At 42.2% G+C, this 23,330-nt stretch overlaps 1 protein-coding gene and 1 long non-coding RNA gene across 4 annotated transcripts; both read left to right on the top strand.

Annotated features, from left to right (window-relative positions):
• The first annotated feature begins 271 nt into the window (after positions 1-271).
• On the top strand, positions 272-866 carry LOC116363040 (uncharacterized). Its single transcript, XR_004207809.1, has 3 exons — positions 272-299; positions 523-712; positions 828-866. It is a non-coding gene; the product is annotated as an uncharacterized LOC116363040 (long non-coding RNA).
• Positions 867-9,236: 8,370 nt separating this feature from the next.
• LOC116363038 (uncharacterized) lies at positions 9,237-13,674 on the top strand. Of its 3 annotated transcripts, XM_031816957.1 has the most exons (6): positions 9,239-9,537; positions 9,707-9,800; positions 10,944-10,991; positions 11,225-11,294; positions 11,458-11,590; positions 12,891-13,674. In XM_031816957.1, exons 2-6 carry the CDS (start codon positions 9,749-9,751, stop codon positions 13,263-13,265), a joined length of 678 nt encoding a protein of 225 aa, XP_031672817.1. In that variant the 5' UTR covers positions 9,239-9,537; positions 9,707-9,748; the 3' UTR covers positions 13,266-13,674. The 3 variants fall into 3 exon arrangements, with proteins under 3 accessions (XP_031672816.1, XP_031672817.1, XP_031672818.1); XM_031816958.1 differs by lacking the exon at positions 11,458-11,590 and having other exon boundaries at positions 9,240-9,537; XM_031816956.1 differs by lacking the exon at positions 11,458-11,590 and having other exon boundaries at positions 9,237-9,800.
• Positions 13,675-23,330: the final 9,656 nt, after the last annotated feature.

Here is a 23,330-nt window from a genome sequence, read left to right as displayed (position 1 = left end):
TTTCTTGAGTCATTTGTGTGTCTTAATTATTTAATTAAACAGTGTGCTTAAAGCATCAGCCAAGCTCAGTGCCTATGTAGGTGATTGTATTCAAACACATAGGGTGTGTCTGATATGGAAAAATACATTTTAACATTAGAACAGGATTAGAACAGCCCTGCAATCAGTCTTACCCTTGCTCTACTCAAAGGGCTGTATTGGAATGGCTTCATACAGATCTACGTGTATATCATTGACTGTATTGTCTTTTTAGGCCAAGAGGACCAAGAGAAACAAAGTGGAGCAGATCACTGATGCAGGTCATAAATGAAACTCTAATTTCACTGAATGTAATCCTTTTGCATGTAAATGTAATTTAGTATGGACATCTATTGAGCAGAGGACTAATAGCAGAGTGCACATGTTATACTTTCTTGGCTACTTAACTTCACAAAGTACACAAAGTTGGCTAATACATATTTGCCTCAGGAGGTTACATGTTTTTTGACTTCTTTACCTTGGTGAATGCTGCTTTGCACACAGGTCCCTCTACATCTGTGGAATTCTCTGGGATGGCAGTTCAGGGGACATCTCACCAGGGACAATCTAATGAGAAGATCCTAAGTGAGTGTGTCTCCAGGGCCTGTCAGACCAGGGCTCTTGACCTCCCGCCAATCGATCCGGATGCTTTCAACCCGATTATCATCCGGTTTCTGGAAAAACTTACTGAGGAGTATGTCCAAACTTCTATTGTAGTATTTGAATGCAATGTCATCTGGAGGATTTTATAAATTGTATGTGTGTTGGTGTGCTTTTTGGTGCTAAAAACATCTAATTATCTCCTATAGGCAATGGAGGCAGTTAAGCATTGGCAGGATGGACCCTGTAAGTCCCTTCACCCTGAAAATGATTCATAGATATATTAATAGATGTTTCAAGAATATTAGATACAAACCTTTTATCTATCTACAGTATCATCCACATTATCACAAACAGTTTCATTCAAAGAGCTTTTTAGTAGCCTACTGCTTTTCATGCTCTCCAATGTATGCCACTTTCATGATTCTCATGAACATATGTGAGATTGTTGGTATCTCTTCGAGGAGCTTGGTTTCAGAGCCCGGCTATGAGTAATCTACCTACACTGTTTCGGTCCTACAGGTGATGAGGGCATTGCTTGCAGAGATGTGCCTGGAGATTGTGCGGTTTGTATCTGAGGCCATCCTGGAGGTCATCATCCCTGCAATTTTCCGTTTTGTACGGATATACAGCCATGTGTCTCCAGTATCCAGCAAGTCTCTGACAGAATCAGAGAGATCCTCTAGCACAAACCTGAAGATTCGCAAGAGAGGCAGCAGCAAATCCTCAAGGTGTTGCACGGCCAAATCAAGCTCCTCTCGTAATGGGTATGTTCAGTCATTCCTAAAGAAACCGGTTTCACCTAACTATTCATAACCCATTTTGTGAAAATATGTTTTGTTTATCTGTGTAACAGTTTACTCTTAATGACCAGTTTAACTGATTACTGAATGATGTATTAATGTCACTACCGTGTCTACTATTGAATATGGAATGCTGTATTGTTTGCTTTGTATTCTCAAAGGTCTCAGACAGTGTTGCCAAATACTCAGGGAGATGGTGAGTCTATATCATCTGAGCCACTCAGGGACTTTTTTGGGATCACTGAGGACAGTCTCCTCACTGGTGTCCAGGATTCCTTCAAAGAGTCGCTGAACAATGTCCTCTGTATCCAAAGAGAGGACCAGGTAGACACTCAAAGTCTATCCCGGGTTATTGTTGGAGAAGTGTCAAAGAAGGTCAATTCCATAATCTCTGTGGCCATCCAAACTCCCATCTCTGGCCGAATGTCCCGTTATTTTTGCCAGTGGTGGTGTCTCCAGCACCAAGGTGGTTGAGGAGATGGTGTCTGGCGTTTCCAACATACTTCAGATGTATATTAATGGGAAGAGTGTTGAGCAGATTGTTCTCAGAGAGGATGGTGTTGAGGTGGATATGACACATTTAACAGGACAGGTCATGACAGCCCTCAGTGGCACTGTTTTGAACTTCAGCAATAAGGAAGAAAATGACCCCGACAAGAGGGAACTGCTTTGTGTTGTTGCTGACCATATGAAGATGCTTGAAGCTTGTAAAAGTCCAGAGGAGATGCTAAAACAAGGAGAGAGCAACCTCAATATCAAAGGTGCCAAATCTAGTCTTCGTCTGTCAACACAAAGTATGGACAGACTACTCACTGAGGAGTTTCAGACCAAGGCCACTGAATCGATCCGGGAGATTGTTAAAAGATTCAGGGGTTGTACATCATGTTGTTCTGGCACAATATCATCTAGTCCAACTCCTCGGATAGGTGAGATCAGAGACCTTATGATTGACCCTGAGGCCTCTGAGTTGGTAAGTACCTTTGTTTCAGACATGGACAATCTTACCCAGTCTATCAGGGCATCCTGCTCCCCTGCACAGGGCGAGCAGATCCTTCTTGAAAACCATCAAAGTAAGATCTGGTCTTACACTGTTGGTTGTTACTACGACATGAAAAATACGCTGAAGAGGCTTCTTACCTGTCCAGAAAAAGGGTATCTCGCAAGTACATTTGTGGGGAGCACAAAATATTCTTTCACAATGGTTCCAACTTTGTGCCTGGACGTCGGTCATTCCAGTAATGGTGAGGCTGACACATCGGACTCCATTTCTTTTAACCCTAACCCTATTTTAATAACCCCCTCATCTATGAATGAACAAAAAGGACAAAGTGAGACCCCAAAACCTCTCTTGGCTCTCAACAAGTATTTGCAAAACCAAGTCCTCCTTGACACCACAAAAGCGATTGCCAGCCAGGTTCTAGTCTTGTATAAGACTGAGGTGATGGAGAAGTTCTCATCTTCTGTTGGAGAGTGTGATTCTGAAGAGTCTCTGGAGGCCATTCTATTTGTGGATGGCATCATGTCTGACTTGAATGATTTCACCAGTTCTTGTTCCCCCTCACCATCTGAGTTGTTAGACAGTGAACAATGTCTCTCCCATCTCACTTTTCCACTTGGTCTGCAGGACAGCACCACCAACAGTGAATCTACCCAGAGTCTTCCAATTATAAATATGAAGAAACTCTCCGGTGTGTCTTTCCAGACAAAGGCTAGAAAGGCAGTGAGTGAAGATCTGAGATATGTCAACCCCTTTACAAACAGCTTACTGGGAGACTCTGAAGCATCTAAATTGCTGGACACTTTTGTAACAGATGTGGAGACTGTTGTTCAGTCCATGCAGGCACATGACTCTGAAAATGTCAGAATTTCAAAAGTGAGCACCCTTTCTGCTGCTCTTATTTTATATCATAGATTTCGAGAAATGCTGAGGCGGTTTCTCACTCCCTGCCAAGACTCTGTAAAGGTCATCGATGGTGTTACACCAATACATGATGAGACTCTCAAACAGGCTCCTAGTGAAAGTTTAGATTCTCAGGTGACTTGTAATAGTGATTCTCTTGAAATCCAAGCAGACCTTCAAACCTGTACCAAGGAGGTCATTAGTCAGATCCTCACTGTGTATCAATCTGAGGAATCCATGGAGAAATGCCTCTCTAGCCTAAAAGGAGATACAGAAGACCTGTCCAAGCTTTTGGATGCCGTTGTTTCTCAGATTGACGTCCTTGCCGCCTCCAAATCATATTTATCTGTTGATGACTATGCTGTCAATACACAGGACAATTTGCACGGTGAGATCAACAATGATGAGGAGGAGGCATCCTCTAGAAGTCTTAAATCCACAGCCTTTGACAAACTATGTACTGAGGAGTTTCAAACTAAAGCCTCACATATGGCTGGTGGGATCCTTCAATCAGGGTTGATTGGCATTGTAAATACCAGCCTTGATGGTAGAAGTGCAGACATTTGTGCAGAGTCCAGTAATGATGGTGATGATAGAGATGTCAAAATCCTTCAGAAGAGTGGAACTCCACCTTTGTTCACCTCTTCTCTGCACACCAATTCTGCAGCATCCAACATCGTCATAAGCATCACTAAAGACCTTAATAGATTCACCCAGATGACTAAAATGTCTGATGCTTCAGTGTCTCGCCAGTTAGAGAGATCCCTGTCAGCTTCAACCCTTCCTGTCAGTGTTCACAACGGGGCCAATGTGAAAGGAAAGATCATTTGGCCAGGCACTGTTAACCTGTTCAACAATGTGTTCACCAAGGTCAAGGACTTTTTTGCCCAGCAACAACCGGTCCTCCTAGACAATGTGGTTGAGGCCCCCAAACATGCCGAATCCATATGCAGAACAGCTACTTCTACACAAATGACTTACAGTGAACATGAAGGCAGCCAGACCAGCATGGTAAATTATTCCAAAGCCTTAATTAGTCAGACTCTGATGACAATCCAGAGGAGAGTGTCTATGTCAGAGAGGATGAGCACCTCAGAGAAAGGCCTCTTGACTCGTTCCATCGTGGGCTCCATGTTGGAGGATGTTGACATGGTGAGAACTGATAGACACGAGATACACCGGCCATCCTCCTCAAAGTCCTCCCTGTCCATCACCTCTGCCATGACCAGAGGGTCCCAGAGTGATTTTACAAATTCTCTTCCAGGCACTCCAGTCCCCGATGAGTGGCCTGTTGAAATCTATTGTCCTATCATTAGGAGTTCGGTCATTGATATGAGTGACTCCTCAACTCATTCACAAGGGTCAACAAATTACACAAGGCAAACCATCTCTGCCATAGTTGACATTGTTATGGAGGTCATTCCAAGAGAAGATATGGAACACATAGCCACTGCAGATGATGTCACTTCTTTTACAAGACTTGCGAGACTCAGCCCCAGGGACGGTCTTCAGAACTTCTCACATGAGCTCACTGACAAAGTTTATGAGCTCATAAAGAGTCACAACACCCCCCAGGCTCTTTTTGTGCCAGCTGGCAAGACCGTGTCTGACTCTATTCTTTTGAAGCTGAAGACAGGATTGAATGCTTCTGAAGAATCCAGGGAGTTTCCATCTGACCTTGTGTACTCCTTTGCTACGGAGTCAATAAAACGTCTGCTACAGCAGATTGTCTTCTGGCTTCCTCCACCATCACAAGGATCCGATTTCTGCCAAACTATCATCTCTGATGGTTGTCTGCAGGACACAAGTCGGCTTATCCCGAGCTCTTCTGCCATCTCCGTTAGTTCCTCACAGGTTTACTGTGACACAAAGAGCCTTTTCACCAATATAATGGTCAATCAGGTCATGGATACCTGTTCTGTGGCCTCCAATTCATCAGAAGAATTATCAGAGTTGATGAACATAATCAATGGGTTGTCCCCAACTGATGCTGGAACACTTGACTCTGACAGACCGGCTCTCATGACCACTAGCCGTCAGTCTAGTGCCAAATCATTGCCTAGACCATCTCTGTCTGGCAGCAGCACACACAACGGTGGAACTGTGGATATTCAAGTTTTAGGAGAGGTGGAATCCAAGATGGACAACAAAGATCTGGAGATATCTAGTGCCTCGGTGCATCCATCAACTCCATCAGCCATGGACTCTGATACACATGCATCATTTGACTCCACTAGCAATGACTACACCTCTTTGGTACTTTTACTGATTGTTAGACTGCTGTCAATGATCACCCCTATCACATTACTGGAATCCTCTGACATTGGTGAAACATCAAGAGTTCTCACAAAGAGGATTCTGTCTGAGTTCTGTGGCACCTCAGGCCTTGAACCAACTCAAGCCTACCCCCAGAATCTGAAAATCAAAAAGATTTTCAAGGCTGTCTACAAGGGGCTTCTTCAAGAATTTGGGTCAGAGAAGATGCTCCAGGTTGCAATGAAGTCAACGGATTATGCATTTGACGATGCCCTGGTCAAATCATTAACTAGGGAACTACTAACGAAATGCAATGAGGCTAGCTCTTCACCTCCCTCCATGACCCAGTTGTCATCACGCAATGCACTTGGCAGTGACGAGGTAGGTAATTCTGGGCTTCCAAAAACTGGTAGAAAGGAAAAGAAGAGAGGAAGATTCAGCACTCTCTGTGGACTCAACCCAAAGGTACATATGTCATCAAAATACACATTTTTAAGATTATTCTTTATTCATTACGTACAGTATGATGGTAAACACTGTTACCCTTTGTGTGCAATTTCTCCTACTGTATAAATGACTGTTGGTTACCCAGAGTACAAAGCAGGTCAATAAGAAGAACCACTGCACTCCAACACCTTCCCAGAACCAGACCCCTGCCGTCAGTGAAACAGGTAAGTCAATACACTCAAATGTGTACTGAACAAAAATATAAACGCAACATGCAACAATTTCAAAGATTTTATTGAGTTACAGTTCATATATGGAAATCAGTCAATTTAAATACGTTCATTAGGCCCTTATCTATGGATTTCACATGACTGGAAATACAGATATGCATCTGTTCGTCACAGATACCTTAAAAAAAGGTAGGGGCGTGGATCAGAATACCAGTCAGTATCTGGTGTGACCACCATTTGCCTCATGCAGCGTGACACTTCTCCTTCGCATAGAGTTGATCAGGCTGTTGATTGTGGCCTATGGAATGCTGTCCCACTCCTCTTCAATAGCTGTGCAAAGTTGTTGAATATTGGTGGGAACTGGAACACGCTGTTGTACACGTCAATCCAGAGCATCACAAACATGCTAAATGGGTGACATGTCTGGTGAGTATGCAGGCCTTTCGACATGGGGCCATGCATTATCATGCTGAAACATGAGGTGATGGCAGCAGATGAATGGCACGACAATGGGCCTAAGGATCTCGTGACGGTATCTCTGTGCATTCAAATTGCCATTGATAAAATGCAATTGTATTCGTTGTCCGTAGATTATGCCTGCCCACACCATAACCCTACAGCCAACACGACGCCCTATACTTGGTCTGTGGTTGTGAGGCCGGTTGGACATACTGCAAAATTCTCTAAAACGACATTGAAGGCGGCTTATGGTAAAGAAATAAACATCCAATTCTCTGGCCACAGCTCTGGTGGAGATTCCTGCAGTCAGCATGCCAATTGCACGCTCCCTCAAAACAAGTCAACCAGCGTTTTTCCTTGCTCCTATTTTTTTCAGTCTCTGTCTCTGAGACATCTGTGGCGTTGTGTGGTGTGACAAAACTGCACATTTTAGCGTGGCCTTTTATTGCCTCCAGCACGAGTTGCACCTTTGTAATGATCATGCTTTTTAACCCACAAGAGTCTACGCCCTACTACTATTTGCCCATACGCATTGAATAACAGATTCACTACATGGAACTGAAGTGTCTGTCCTAAATCTGAGAGATATAAGAAATTTGACACTTCTGTGTTAAATAGGCGGATTGAGACTGCTAGGCTACCTGCCGCCCGACATTTGTAAATTATGTAGAATATTACAATTTAAATAATAATAATGCAATACTAATTATTCACACTAACTAGGATCAGTTAAAGAAATGTTATGTTTACATTTTTTCCCCCAGCAATTGTCAATGATCAAGAATCCTGCCGAACAGAGAGTGTATGCTCCACCAAGAAGAAACCAAGGAAGCGTTCACTCATTTCCAGGATGTTTTCAACTATAGGCAAAGCCTTGTCCAGTCCCTTTACTTCCTGCTATAAAAAGAAGAGCACCTAATCTATATTTCAAAATAAATATTGATCAACAATCCTGCCGAACAGAGAGTGTATTATATATTATTGGATGATATAAAGTGTAGTAGTAGTAGTAGTAGTAGAAGTTGTATAGTTGACTATATACATACATTAAAAAATAATAAGAATAGTGTGCACTTCTAGGTACAGTTGAAGTCTGATGTTTACATACACCTTAGCCAAATACATTTAAACTCAGTTTTTCACAATTCCTGATATTTAACCCTAGTAAAAAATCCCTGTCTTAGGTCAGTTAGAATCATCACTTTATTTTAAGAATGTGAAATTAATAATAATTATTATTTATTTCAGCTTTTATTTCTTTCATCACATTCCCAGTGGGTCAGAAGTTTACATACACTCAATTAGTATTTGGTAGCATTGCCTTTAAATTGTTTAACTTGGGTCAAACGTTTCGGTTGGTCTTCCACAAGCTTCCCACAATAAGTTTACTGAATTTTGGCCCATTCCTCCTGACAGAGCTGGTGTAACTGAGTCAGGTTTGTAGGCCTCCTTGCTCGCACACGCCTTTTCAGTTCTGCCCACACATTTTCTATAGGATTGAGGTCAGGGCTTTGTGATGGCCACTCCAATTCTTGACTTTGTTGTCCTTAAGTCATTTTGCCACAACTTTGGAAGTATACTTGGGGTTATTGTCCATTTGGAATACCCACTTGCAACCAAGCCTTAACTTCCTGACTGATGTCTTGAGATGTTGCTTCAATATATCCACATAATTTTTGTGGATATCACATCAAATAAAACTATAAATAATCTTATCTAAGTCCTTTACAATTTTAGGGGGTAAGTCAAGTGACAGCGAGACATAAACCAATCTGGATAACCCTTCAGCTTTGGATAATAATATTCGACCGTATAACAAAATATCTCTCATCAACCCGAGGTTCAATTAGTTAACGTTCAATTCAGTCCTTTGTTTTTCATCCTTGCATATAACAATTTCAATATAAGTAACCTTATCTTTAATTGGGATACCAAATACTTCCTGTAAAACACAATCCGTGAATGGAAATAAGACTGACTTACTGATATTCATTTTCAAACCCGAAACTAAGGAAAAGTCTTCAATACAGGAAACTGCTTTAGAAACCTCATTCCTGTCTCTTAAAAATATTACGATTCGCCTGGCATTAATAGAAAAACAGAAATGGACATTTACTATCACAGTGACTAGATGAAGAATATTAAACTTGTATACGTTCACATGAACCAGGGTCTCACAAAAAGAAAAGTTCTTACTAGTTGCAAATAAAAACAGTCCTTTGCACCACGCAAGTGGGTGACCTAAATTCTCTATATATATATTTATACAATTGCAAATAACATTGTACCATAAATTGGTAAAAAGTAATAGCCATCAAGCTAACATTAAGTGTCAGTGCGAATTTCCCTGCCATAAAATAAATATATATATAACAAAAAGTTTGGCTCACACAAACAATGCTCTTTCCTCAAGAAATATAACGTTTTATCAGATGCAAATAAAACTCAGTCCTGCACAACTCACTTGATAAATCCAGCCTCAGATGATTCTGAGCTTCTTTGTCAAATGCTGTCAGATCCTCCTTGAACCTCAGGTTGTTCTTCTTTAAATAGTAATTTTTCTTTGCACTTTTCCATGTCATGTCCCTCACTGGAGATGAATCTCATGACCACTGGTCGTGGTGGCTGGTTGTTTTCCCCATCTCTCAGCCTACCCAGGCGGTGCACTACATCCAGAGAACCTGCAACAACATTTCGCTCCTCCTATTGCCCTGCAAATGTCTTGCTTTGATGTTCTTGTCAGATTTTTCTGCTATTCCATAAATTCGAAGATTCCATCTCCGACTATACCGGTCATTCTCGTTTACCTTTTGACTCCATTTCAGTGAGTTTCTTCTCCTGCTTGGCAACCTGAATGTTCAATGTTGCGTTCTGCTGCTTCAGAGTTTTTACTTCCTCAGCACTGAAATCAATCGATTTCTTCAGGTTAACGATACTGACAGTGTTCTTTTACACCAAATTCATGATGTTATCTGCGCTCTCTTTGATTTTAGCCGTGAGGATGCGGACGATGTTGTCCTGTAGCTGGCTCATTGATGGTTCACTTCTCAGCTTCTTTGGAAGTTGCTCCTTGGTTGGGGTATTCGGGTATGAATCGCATTCACCCCCCTTTTTTACACTGCAAGCATATGAGTGAGTTTCAACAATGCCTCTTTTCTCCTTGGAAGTTTCAACATCCATTATCTCAGCAACAGTTTGGTCATGTCCTGATTACATGCTACTAGCTATGAAGACGTTAGCAGGCTAACTTAACGGCACACGCTGAAACGTTTCGATAGCTAGCTTGTTCGTTGGAAATCGTCAAAAATATGTCAATGGGTTGATAAATTACAAAATTATTCATTGTATGGTTAGATATCGTTTTTTGTGAAAACGAAAAACAAATTCCAACTGCAGTCTAAAACTATAAACTTTATCAGAGAACCCTAAAATTGTTCCTCAGCTAGAAATGTTCCACCCTCTCATGTCGCCATCTTGACCATGTCACTGATTTCATGGAGCTCTCCTGCACATCATTTACTTCACAAAATCCCACAAATGTGAAAGCCCCAGAAATAAACATTGCGAGATTGTAAATATGTGTGAGAGTCAGGGATTTGAAAGCAGACGCTTTCATCCAAAGCGATGTACAGTAATGCGTACATACATTTGACTTTTGAGTGGCCCGGGGAAATGAGACTTTTTCAAGCTTTTCTAAGCAATTTTTGTATCTCTTTCTTTGTAATACTGTATGTATTCAATCATTTCGAATTGATCACTTCCCACTGGGCACATACATCAATTCAATGTTTATTCCACGTTGGTTCAACGTAATTTAATTGGAATTACATGGATATTGTGTCACAGTGAAATTTATAATCTGCAGTCAATTTCATTATGTTTTCATGTGCCATGATTCTGACATTTCACATATGATCCTCATAGGATTAGGCTACATAATTACAGTGGTGCAGTAAATGTAATCTCAATTCAATACGATGTGCATATAGTGTACATATAGCCAATATAGCTATTAAACCCATGTTCAGTGACTGTAATCTGGGAAGCAAGTGGCCTAATATGTTTGTGACGTTCCATGGAACCCACAGTGTTGTTTAAAACTAGATTCTGATTGGCTTGCAGGTCATTCTACAGTGTAAATTATAAATGAAAACGTGCTTTTATATCAGTGTTACAGATTCACATTACCGAGCATGTCTCAACACGTACCGCGCTTTTATCTGCCTAAAGGTATCTTCACGCACGACTGGACAGGCCTTTTGGATACGCTTGTCCAAGGTAAGGATATGCGTCAAGCTATAGCCTAAATAACATGGACCAATGTTTTAATGGAGGTAAGCACTACACTTCTGATGGGTTTAAAGATTGTATTACATTATCTAATAGTGAGAAAGTAAACCCCAGCTGTTATTCTTTTCACAGGGAAGGACAATCCCCATTATGTCATGAACGTTTCATTGCTGAACAACCATAGATATTTTCCTCTAATTTGGCTCCTGTTTCTCCAACAGTGAGCAAGACCTGCCAGCAGAGCTCACTGGAGCAGGGAGACATGCCGTCATCCTTTTGGCGCCTGACAAAGTACTTTTTCTCTTCTAAATAACACTATAGTAACATCTTCTGCACAAAGTTACATTCCTAATTAGATTGGTGTTAAGTGAGAACGAATCCTAAAGATGGTCCAATGGGCATGGTCTGAAGCCTCTCGCCATCTCAGTGTGTTGAACCACCTGATTTCTTGCAGGCTTGAGATTCAGATCCTGCTGAACGATGTTAAGCAGTCGATTAACCACATGCAGGGGACGCTGAACACCATGCAGGGGCAGTGTATTGAGTTGCAGACTGCCATGTCTAAGGTAGTGTCAGATGAGTCTCAGGTACAGAAGAATAAGTCTATGATGGTATGGTGATAATGATTGAGATGGTCATTATAATAACGATGACTAGCGGTACCCCACCCTAGCGGTAAATCATTGGATCTGATTAATTTACACTAATAATAAGCTATTGTCAACTTCCCGTCTATGCTTATCTTGCTCATTGCTCACTGTCAATTGCTGACTGTTATCCTATGTGTTTAACTATTATTGATTTCTCACAGAAAAATAATTTGGTTGCAAATGTACCTGGGGCCATGTAAATAATTGTTAGGCTACTCATTTTGAATCCACCGGTGGCAACTTGTGTGACCATAAAAGTCTGTGTGCGACTGGGCACAGTAAAATAATTTGGTTACTGACCTGCCCTACATCATAGATGGCCCTTCAAGTCAGAACTAGGAAATTCTGTCAGTGAGCATTATGGGTAATTATCCTACATACTTACATCTAATACTTTATGATAGCATCATCTCCTGTAGTAACAGTGCCATTCCAAACACAATAAATGTGAAAATGAACAAAGATACAAAATATTGCTAAAGTGAAGAAAATCAGCTCAAAATTGTAGGAGGAAATGCCCCTGCAGCAGGGAGGCTTACGGTATTATAATATATTGTAGATAACATTAATATAATTTGTGTATTTACAGTATCAGTACGCATACAAATGAAAGTATATGCTAGGGAATGATCTACACTGAGTGAACAACCCATTAAGAACACCTTCCTATTGAGTTTCCCCCCCTTGGTGGTGGACCATTGTTGATACTCAGGGAAAAGTGTTGAGTGTGAAAAATCCAACAGCATGGCAGTTCTTGACACAAAATTCTACCATACTCTGTTCAAAGGGACTTAAATATTTGGTCTAGCCCATTCACCCTCTGAATGACACACATACACAATCCATGTCTCAATTGTCTCAAGCCTTACAATATTTTTTTAACCTGTCTCCTCCTCTTTATCTATACTCATTTAAGTGGATTTAACTAGTGACATCCATAAGGGATTATAGCGTTAACCTGGATTCACCTGGTCAGATATGGGGTACACGGGTATCACATCATTACATACTTGGCCCTACTGCACCTGCATTCCAGCATCTGGAATTGACTCAACATGTTTGAGGTGGGGGATCAATACTTGTGGGGGTAGAATGTATGATTCTGATATGTACAGGTAAGTTCATTGTGTGTGTGTGTGGGGGGAGGGGGGGCGTCCATGTTTGTGTCCGTACTCTGAGGTGTGTTTGAATATGAATGAGCTGCAGTGTTGTGATGTGTCCTATCCCGTCCTTGCAGAGTGATCTTCCTTGGCCTCATCACATGTCTCAGTTGCTCCTCCTTTGGAGGGAGGGGGACACCACCACGGGACAGCCCCTACACTTATCGCTAGAGATCGAACTTCAGACTCCCTCCAAAACCACTGAACCCTTCAACACACCGAGAGAGTTTATGATGCACACCCTTAGAGGGCGCCGGAACAGGATAACTCCCTCCACCATCACAAAGACACAGAGGAGGATGAACTATCCAATACCCAGTGAGAGAGAACGAGTGACCTCAGTCGAACACAGCCAGAAAGAGGAGGTGGAAGAGGCCTTCGAAAGAGGAGGAGGTTACCCCAGAGGCCATTCCTCCTGTTCATGTGAGCAAGAAAGAGCAGAAGGCTTCTGATCAGCCAAATGGCAGGCAGAGGGAGAGGTCATAGTGATTCACACCCACAGAGAAAGACAACCCACACAAGCTCTTGGTTGAGATGAACCACACAGAGGTAGAGGCAGAGGGCTTTCAGCGCTAGCCAGTCAGCCTGCCTGCTCTAAATCCTCAAGTCAATTGTATTTAAATTCATGTTCATTAAAGATTTTTATTCAATAATTGAAAAGTCCCATTTACTTAATGATCATTTTTCACTGTCTTCAACCCTCAAGAACCAGGGTTAGTCTGGGTCACCCTTTTACTGGGCAAACAGAACTTGCATATCGTCAAAGACTAGGCCGAAACGTTAATCTTTTAACCTTGCTTGAATAAAACAATGCATTTTTTATAGTGAGCAAGAGTTGGGCTTTTTCCTTTTCTATGATGATTCAAATATTTGGTTGCACCTCAACTCAACGTTGGTTGAGCGCCCTCCGTTTTTTGTTGTCAAATAAGACATGTTTTTTTTAAATGTACAAAGTAAATTATTCAAAGCATCAACATTGGGATGTGTCCCACTTATTTACACAACCTAATCCACACTTGCAAAGTGAAAGTTTATAGAAAAGTTCTGAAATTAAGTAGTAAACAGAAGAAAAGCAGAATTGAGTTCAATTATAATGTGAATAATTTAATGCTCTATGGTTCAATCCCTTTTCTGCAGGTGTGATGAATAATTAATATTGTTCGTCCTCTTCCTTGTGGCAGGCGCAGCAGCACACTGCCCTCCAAAGTCTGCAAAATAATCGCCGGACTGCCCCTTTTCTAGCTCTGCATGGAACATCCAGTGTCACATCCTTGGCGACGTGTGGGGTGACATCCGGGATGACCACAGCAACATCCTCTGGAAAGGGAAAAAAGAGGATCAGAATGTAAACTAATGCAAACCGTAGCTTCTTAACAGTGGCCAGTTGAAAGGTTCTACTAAGATGTCATGACAAACGACACCTGTCAGAGTGCTCTCTAAGTGTTACTCACCTGCTTGGATGTCAGCTGGCAGAGTGGCGAAGGCAGCCATCGTGAGAGTCCTTTCTTCAGGTGTGACGTCCACAACCTCCAAGAGGGAAGAGATGGGCTCTGCCTCTGTATTAGGGGTGATGTCCACCACATTCAGGTGGGAAGAAGCCGGATCTGCCTCTGTGTTAGTGGTGATGTCTTGAACCTCCAGGTTGGAAGAACCCGGATCTGCCTCTGTCTTAGGGGTGATGTCCTCAACCTCCAGGTGGGAAGAAGCCGGGTCTGTGTTATGGGTGAAAACAACAATCCTGATGAGCTCTACTACTACAAGGCACCAAGATGTCATCAGGACAGGCATCTGTCAGAGTGCTCTCTATCATTTCTACTCACCTGCTTGGATGCCAGCTGGTAGTGTGGTGGAAACGGCCACCGCGAGCACAGGGGGGACTGTTAGGGTGGCTGCAGGGGGCTGGAAGCAGCTCTGCACCTCGTCAGCCACAAAGCCACAGACAGAGCTCATATAAAAAGGGCTCTGCAGGTCATCTGTGGAGATGGACTGACTGATTCTCCCGAGGATCGACCGCACAGAGTCAAAAGCAGCAGCCCGGGAGAAAGGGATGTGAGGGGAAGGGTCCTTTAACATGCAGGAGAGCTTCTCCACTACGGCCGCCACCATGCCCACGGCCATCCTGCTTATTAGTATTGGGTGCTCTGAATGGCCTTCCTCTGGCTGAAGCCACAGGGCCAGGAGGAGCCTGGGCACCACCTCCACCACCACCTGAGATGGGCTGAGCAGGTTGCTACGGGGCTCATTGGACTGCTCGCCCGGAATGCTTCTCACAGCTTTCTCCACGATGCTGTGGACCTTAGGATCGCTGAAATCAACAAAAAGGAGAAGACAACGCTAAACGATGTGCAATGTGCTCACAGAGAACACTGTCTTAGTCTGTTTTTGCGTAGTTCCAGATGTGTAGATAAATGGATCAAGTCATATGCAGGGCAGTACATGGAACTCACATGTCAGCTGGCGAGGTGGGGTGCATGGAGCGGCGGAGCTTGCAGAAAGCCTCGTGCTCTATGTTCATCATTTTTAGGCAAGTGTTTACTTCCCAGGCCTGCAGTATGAAACAGGAAGTCCCATTGGTGTAATTTCACAACAGATCTATTCTGCTGTGCTAACTCGTTGTTGAAAGGCTAGTAAAGAGCTCACTAACTTGTAGTTTGTCTCTAACTCTCATTCTCTTACCAGCCGAGCGAGGTCGTTTCCTTCCTCCAGGGTTTCCTTCCACACCCTTCAAATAAAACACAGAGCAATTCAACTTTCCTGGCTTCTGATTTTTCTGTTGTTTATTTTACCCACATCTCCTGGAGTGCTGCTGGTGGCAGGGAATGGCAGTGAAGGTGAGTGCTGACGTGGTACTCACCTCTCCCTAAGAGATTTTTTGCCCTGAGACACCAGCCAGTTGTTCATGTGCTCCATGGTGACATGGGGAGGGACCTGGCCTTGACTCTGGAGCAGCAGATAGTGGACCATGAGCTTCTTCTGCAAGATGAGGTAAGGTGTGAGACCGTGCCACGAAATACCATATCATGTGCTTTCAGAAGGGCCTCTCGCAACATTTCACAACTGCTCATGCCTCACAATTTGCAAGTGATTATTAAGAACTCTTATGACCACCTTCTCTAAACTGTCTTGAAATACAACTCTCTTTCTGTTGTTTATGTTTTTGTGGGATGAATCTTACCTGTTTATTGTAATATGTTTCCTCCCAGCAGGCCTGCAGAGTCTGAAAATAAAGGCTGCTTCTACAGAATTCCTTTGAAGATAATGATGCTTTGTTATGCACATTATGCACAGGCATTTACAGTATGCTAAAATTAATTTCTCCAAAGATTACCTTTGTGGGACCATAAGTGAACTCCGGAATGCACCAAACCCTATCCATGGTAAGATGGGGAAGAAATGCAGTGCTATAGATATACGGGATGCTCTAGAGATAACAGGAATGACTTAAAGTCGCGAATGATCAATGACTGGATTCGTCCAATATGCTGCACTTAGAATTGAGTTGTAGGGATGTTTGGCACAAAATAGAATGTTTACATTCTATTGCCATGGAGAAATGGAATGTGTAGAACCTGTATAATTGGGTATGCTTCTTTGTCTTTATTTCGTGAAAGATTAAACTCTTTATTATGTCATAATGTGTATATGAGGATGTAGGAGCCCATCCCGATTCATGACGCGATAATCGGGGTGCATGTTGTTTAGACCAGATAATCCAACCTTGGTTTACAAGTTAAATACATTGTTTATATATACCTATGTAGCGTGGTTCGTTCTGCATTGTGTACTTTTAATTAGGATAATTTATATTATCCACATTGTAACAAATTTGTGGTGCATAACAGTACCTTGTGTAACATTACCACGGTTTTATATTGAACAATTTCGGAGCCAAGGACAACATACCTTGCAAGCCGAAGGTCAGGCAAAAGAGAACAATAAGGGGGTATGGAAATACAGATAACCTGCGATGGACCAAACCAAAATATCACATGTATGTACAATATTGATATGAAAAAGTGTTTTTACACCAAAGAAAATCATTAGATATGCAGCTGTAATTCAATAAAAAAAATACACTGAATTATTATTATTATCAAATTATTAACATCCCCTCTTGACCTGGCCTATTTGAATTGGTCCTTGTGTGCAATTTGGTGCATAATCTAGGAGAACAACATCACACTGCTCCAGCTATACAAATCTATCGACCACATCCATTTAAAGCAATGATTGTCAATTGAAAATGTGGTTGTTGTGTTATCCTGTTATCCTCTTAAGCACATTATTACAATATTTCCAAGCTCTGAATTGACACAAGGAACACCTTTGCAAAGATATTCAGTTAAAAATAAGAGGATGAATGACAATAAACGTATGATTTGGATTGTATGCATAATAGTGTAGTAAACAGTATCGCTCAGCGCAGGAACTTTTGGTGTTTGGAAAGTATCCGTTATAAGTCTCCATGACACGTATCACTTCGTTGTCTTGTTGGTAATAGTAAAAATGCATGACAGTCCGCATTGTAATGGTCTAACAGGTGTTTTTCATGTTGTTTCTCACATTAAACAGACATTTGAGATCGGAATTACTTACAGTTTACCTACGACCTCAACACCCAATCTACTCACACGCGCAAATACTCACATTCAGACTCATACATACAGCTGTCCTCCCCTTACATTCTTTCGTCTCTATTTTTTTAACATTTGTCAGAGAAAATGACCATTTTGTGTATATTGCACCTTGCACTGACTTTACTGAACTCTGGAGAAAACGAACATTGCTGCTGGGTGAGGACATCTGACAATGTGCTCTCCCGTCCATTAGACATTTTGTCTGCAGGAACTCGCTCTTTTTCACTCGGTCCACTCGTCCAAGTGCCGATGTATTTGTGGCATGATGTGAACAGTACAAATTTTTTGCACTACCAAGGTCTAATGGTTTTAAATGACTGTTTAATATTGTCTGGAAACTCACTACTCGCTTGCGGTAGGTCTCTTAAAAAAGAGAAGCCGTACAATGTTATTAAACCGAGGTGCCTAGTTATTCTTCTTTTGTTGATATCAGGTAACGTGCAACCTAACCCTGGCCCTGATATACAATGTCTCCAAACCCCCTCTGATTTTAAATCAAGATCTGGTTTTGGTATTTTTCATTTAAATGTACGCAGCCTGTTGTCAAAAATTTATGGGGTTAGGATTTGGGCTAAATCAACTGATGCCGATGTAATTGTGTTTTCTGAAACCTGGCTCAGCAAGTCTGTTTTTGTGGTTACAATGTTTATCGCACTGATCGTTTTAAGAAAGGTGGGAGTGTGGCTATATATGTAAATACAAAAATTCCCTGTAAGTGTGGCAAAGTCTGAAACTATATGTAAACAGTTGGAATTTCTTGCTTTGAATATTGACGTTTCAAAGGGTCTCTCTATAACTCTCTATAACTGTGATTGGCTGTTATAGACCCCCCTGTATTCTCGATGATGCATTTTCTTCTTTGACACACCTTATGTCTAAACTTCTTTACAGTGAAATGATCTTGATTGGTACTTGTCATGTCCTGACCTTAGTTCATTTTTTAATGTCTCTATTTTAGTTTGATCAGGGCGTGAGTTGGGGTGGGCATTCTATGTTTTGTTCTGTGTGTTAGATTTCTATGTGTTTGGCCTGGTATGGTTCCCAATCAGAGGCAGCTGTCAATCGTTGTCTCTGATTGAGAACCATACTTATGCAGCCTGTTTTCCCACTATGGGTTGTGGGTAGTTGTTTTGTGTGTATTGCACCTTGCAGAACTGTTCGTTTGTTGTGTTGTTGTTTTGTTCAAGTATTCGTATTTATTATAAGTATTATGAATACTTACCACGCTGCACCTTGGTCCTCTTCTCCTTCTGCCGACGACAATCGTTACAGACCCTAGAATGTTTTGGAAGGCTATTAAGTCTATGTCTGGTAACAGTAATGTTAATGAATTACCGTCATGTGTTTTGAAGGACTCTGTTGCTGAATATGACAAAACTGAAATGCTGAATTGTTTCAATGAGTTACTTTGTATCATCTGGTAGGCTGTTTGATTCAGTGTCCTCTGTCTCTGTACAACCCTGTGTGGATGAACCAGTGAGAGCTGGTCAAACTTTGAGCTTTTTGCCATTCTCAGTGCAGGTGGTACATAAACCCCAGAAATCCTTAGATCAGAGAAAGCCTGCAGGTCCTGATCTTTTGGATCCCTGCTTTTTAAATTTGGCAGCTGATTTCATAGCTGAACCACTTACATATCTGTTCAATCTAACCCTGGAATGTAATGAAATTCCAAAGATCTGGAAATCAGCATTTGTCCTACCGCTTTTAAAAGGGGGAGATCCAACTCTTTTAAATAATTATAGGCCAATCTCAAAGCTGTCACCCCTGGTGAAAATACTTGAAACCCTTGTGAGTGAACAGCTAAATGAGTTTTTATTTACTAAATCTATTTTATTAATGTACCAATCGGGCTTCAGGAAGAAGCATAGCACAATTACAGCAGCCATGAAGGTTGTAAATGATATCACTGAAGCCCTTGACAAAAAACAGCACTGTGTCTCACTTTTTATTGATTTCTGTAAGGCTTTTGATACAGTTGATCATGCTATACTAAGGCAGGGATTGTCGAGTGTAGGTCTTTCAGAGCATGCAGTTGCATGGTTTGCTAACTATCTGTCTGATAGAACTCAGTGCACTCAATTTGATGGGCTTATGTCTGTTAAATAGTTGAAATAGCTGAAATTGGGATTTTATTTTAGGAATAAGGCCTGTTTTTCTTTTGAAGCCAGAAGGAGGCTAGTATCATCTACATTTATGCCTTTACTAGACTATGGGGAAATTTTATATATGAATGCTTCCGCTCAGTGTTTGAGATCAATTGACACCCTTTACCATGGCACTTTGAGATTTATTTTAAACTGCAAAACCCTTACGCACCACTGCACTTTGTATACCAGGGTTGGCTGGCCTTCTCTAGTAACTCGTAGGCTCAGTCACTGGTATACTTTTATTTACAAAGCCAGTTTTTATTGTTCAGAAATGTGGTGGGTACTCTCTTCGTTCGCTGGACTTTATCCTGCTAACTGTTCCATATGTCCGAACTGAATTTGGTAAAAGGGCTTTTGTGTATAAATAATGCACAGACACGCTAAAGCTGTACAGTGTAGTTTGAGTAGTCAGTTTCAATTATTTGCAAATGTATTCCCTATTATTTACAAATCTAAAGATGTAACATTTGAAATGAATGTGGCAGAACAGTTTAGCATAGAGTTCCTGTGGGAGTCTTCTCCTTCAGTCTTTTTTCCTCCTTGGCCTCGTTTCTCATTACATGGGATTTCCCCAGTGCCAACTTCACATGAGATGGCCGCTGTCTACTGTCATGTAGTGCTGGATGACAGATATCGCTATGTCGCTGCTGTCCATGGTCCTGAAATATACAAACAAGGCTATTTGCATATGTACGACCGTCCAAACTTGACCCCACACACAAACACACATTATTGATGCTAATTTCTCACACACTTTTGAACATTGCACAACCTGCAACAAAACACTGAAAGAGCATTTTATTCCAAATGTGTTTGTGTTTAAATAAAGACCCGAAGAATGAAATCAATGTGTGGATGTTGATTGGACAATGTATATGTGCTTTGCAGAAGCCATTTTTTTGCATTCCCTGTAGCGTGTATTTTACTGGAGCATGATCAGATTGCTTTGTTTAAATCAGAAAAGTCTGGACACACCTACTCATTTAAGGTTTTTTCTTTCTTTTTACAATTTTTTACATTTTAGAATAATAGTGAAGACATCAAAACTATGAAATAGCACAATTGGAATCATGTAGTAAGCAAAAAAGTAGCCATCCTTCTCCTTGACCACTTTGCACACTCTTGGCATTCTCTCAAACCTGTTCATGAGCTAGTCACCTGGAATGCATTTCAATTAACAGGTGTACCTTCTTAAAAGTTCATTTGTGGAATTTCTTTCCTTCTTAAAGCGTTTGAGCCAATAGGTTGTGTTGAGACAAGGAAGGGATGGTTTACAGAAGATATCCCTATTTGGTAAAAGACCAAGTCTCAAATAAGCAAAGAGAAACAACAGTCCATCGTTACCTAAGACATGAAGTTCAGGCAATAAGGAACATTTCAAGAACTTTGAAAGATTCTTCTCGTGCAGTCGCAAAAACCATGAAGCGTTATGATGAATCTGGCTCTCATGAGGAAGACCCCAGAGTAACCTCTGCTCCAGAGGATACGTTTAGTAGAGTTAACTGCACCTCAGATTGGAGCCCAAATAAATGCTTCACAGAGTTCAAGAAACACACAACTCAACATGCACTGTTCAGAGGAGAATGTGTGAATCAGGCCTTCATAGTCGAATTGCTCCATTGAAACCACAACTAAAGGACGGACACCAAAAATAAGAAGAGACTTGCTTGGGCCAAGAAACACGAGCAATGGACCTTAGACTGGTGGAAATCTGTACTTTGGTTTGATGAGTCCAAATTTGCGATTGTAGCCTTTCAATGTTTGTGTAAAGAATCCAGGGTGTTTAGTTGTGTCACGACTTCCGCCGAAGTTGGTGCCTCTCCTTGTTCCGGCGGCGTTCGGCGGTCATTGTCACCGGCTTTTTAGCTACCACCGATCTACGCTTCTTTTTCCATTTGTTTTGTCTTGATTGTACACACCTGGTTCCCATTACGTTATAATTATTTCCCTATTTAACCCTCTGGTTCCCATGATGTTTTGTGCGTGATTGTTCCTTGTTGAGTGTTAGTCTTCTGTGTCATTGTGTGTTTTTCCCTGCGTGGAATTTATGATTGTTTATTTTTCGAGTAAACTACGTTATTTTACTCAGTTCTGTGTCCTGCGCCTGACTCCGTGCTCACCTCTGCACACGGACACTTGACAGAATCACGCACCAAAAATATGGAATCAGCAGGTGCACCCAGTCCTCCTGTACCAGTAGAGGAACGCGTCCAGCAGCACGCGACTATGCTCCAACATCTTGGCACAGCCATGGATCGCGTGCTGCTCACCATGAAACGATGGGAGAGAGGGGGTTTTCCCACACCTCCATCAACTTCACCCCAACCAACACCACAACCCACACCACTGTCCACCCCTCCGTCACCTGGACTTCAGGACCCTGGCTGCCAGCGTGGGATGGAATGAGAGGGCCCTGATCGACCATTACCGGTGTAGTCTATGTGGGCCACCCGCGGACGTCCGTATCGGGGTCCGTCCATTCCATCCCCCAGTACCTCCGATCCTACACTGTACTTGTGGTAATACTTTGTGAGTAGGCAACAAATACAATGGTTGGCTGGCTGGTGGTGGCTGGTCCGCTCCAGGAGTCTGAGGTGCGGGAGGTTCCTCTGCCCCCTCTGGACATCGAGGATTCGAGGCATCGGGCGAGGAGCCTTCAGTAACTTGTGGAGTGGGAGGGACACGGTCCATAGGAGGCATGCTGGGTTCTGGTGGAGGACGTGTTGGACAATTCAATTCTGCGGGATTTCCACCGTCTCCGTTCAGATCGCCCTGCACCTCGCCCTCTGGGTGATCCCCGAGGTCGGTGTCGGTGCGCTGCTGGAGCCCCGCGTCAAGGGGAGGGGGGGGTACTGTCACGACTTCCCCCGAAGTCGGTTCGTCTCCTTGTTCAGGCATCGTTCGGCGGTAGACTTCACCGGTCTTCTAGCAATCGCCGATCCACCTTTCATTTTCCATTTGTTTTGTCTTGTTTTCCCACACACCTGGTTTACATTTCCTCATTGCTTGACGTGTATATAACCCTTTGTTCCCCCCATGTCTCTGTGTGGAATTGTTTGTTGTAAAGTGTATGTGCACTTCAGACTGGTTTGCGATGGGTTATTTCAACCCATATTTTGTTGTTCTGGGTGCTGTTGGTTTTCTCCTCATTAAACTGCTCCCGTTATAACCCAGTTCTGCTCTCCTACGCCTGACTTCCCTGCAGCCCATTACGCACCTCCTAAAAGATAATATCTTAGGTCTTGTACTATTGATTTTTCCAAGTACTGGGATGAGCAGAACTTAGAACGTGGAGTTAATGAAATGCCCAGGAAATGGCACAGAAAATGTGGGGCGGCCTCTCCATAAAAGTCAATGGCCACACACCAATACATGGATTTGACAGTCAAATTATTACTTAAATAGCAGTCAACTGTTGTCACTGTTGTTATTCTATAGAGGGTCGTGATTCGTTTAGGTTAACTAACAAAAAAAGTGCTCTGGTCCCTTTTCCATGATGAAAGCCTCCCGAAATGAAAATCCAATATTCCAAAATATAGATATAAGCCTTCAAGTACTCATCTAACCAACTTCTTCAGGGCCAACCAGTCCCCCTGTCGCCCTGAAACCCAAACCCCATAAGAAGCCCAAATACGATCTGCCCTTGCCCAGTATACATACAAGGTCAGGGGACAACACTGGTTTTTCATCTTGTAGTTCAACTTGTTTTATACACAGTTTAAAGGGATAGTTC

This window comes from Oncorhynchus kisutch, unplaced genomic scaffold (genome assembly GCF_002021735.2).
Source record: "Oncorhynchus kisutch isolate 150728-3 unplaced genomic scaffold, Okis_V2 scaffold904, whole genome shotgun sequence".
Lineage (NCBI taxonomy): Eukaryota > Metazoa > Chordata > Actinopteri > Salmoniformes > Salmonidae > Oncorhynchus > Oncorhynchus kisutch.
This window is presented reverse-complemented; position numbering and strand designations above follow the sequence as displayed.

Bases quoted from the DNA above. Each gene is read 5' to 3' on its own strand.
- LOC116363038 (XM_031816956.1), top strand. From the start codon at position 9,568: ATGTTCAATGTTGCGTTCTGCTGCTTCAGAGTTTTTACTTCCTCAGCA. The intron at 10,992-11,224 runs GTAAGGATATGC...TTTCTCCAACAG, and splicing joins TTTGGATACGCTTGTCCAAG to TGAGCAAGACCTGCCAGCAG. The intron at 11,295-12,890 runs GTACTTTTTCTC...CCGTCCTTGCAG, and splicing joins TCCTTTTGGCGCCTGACAAA to AGTGATCTTCCTTGGCCTCA.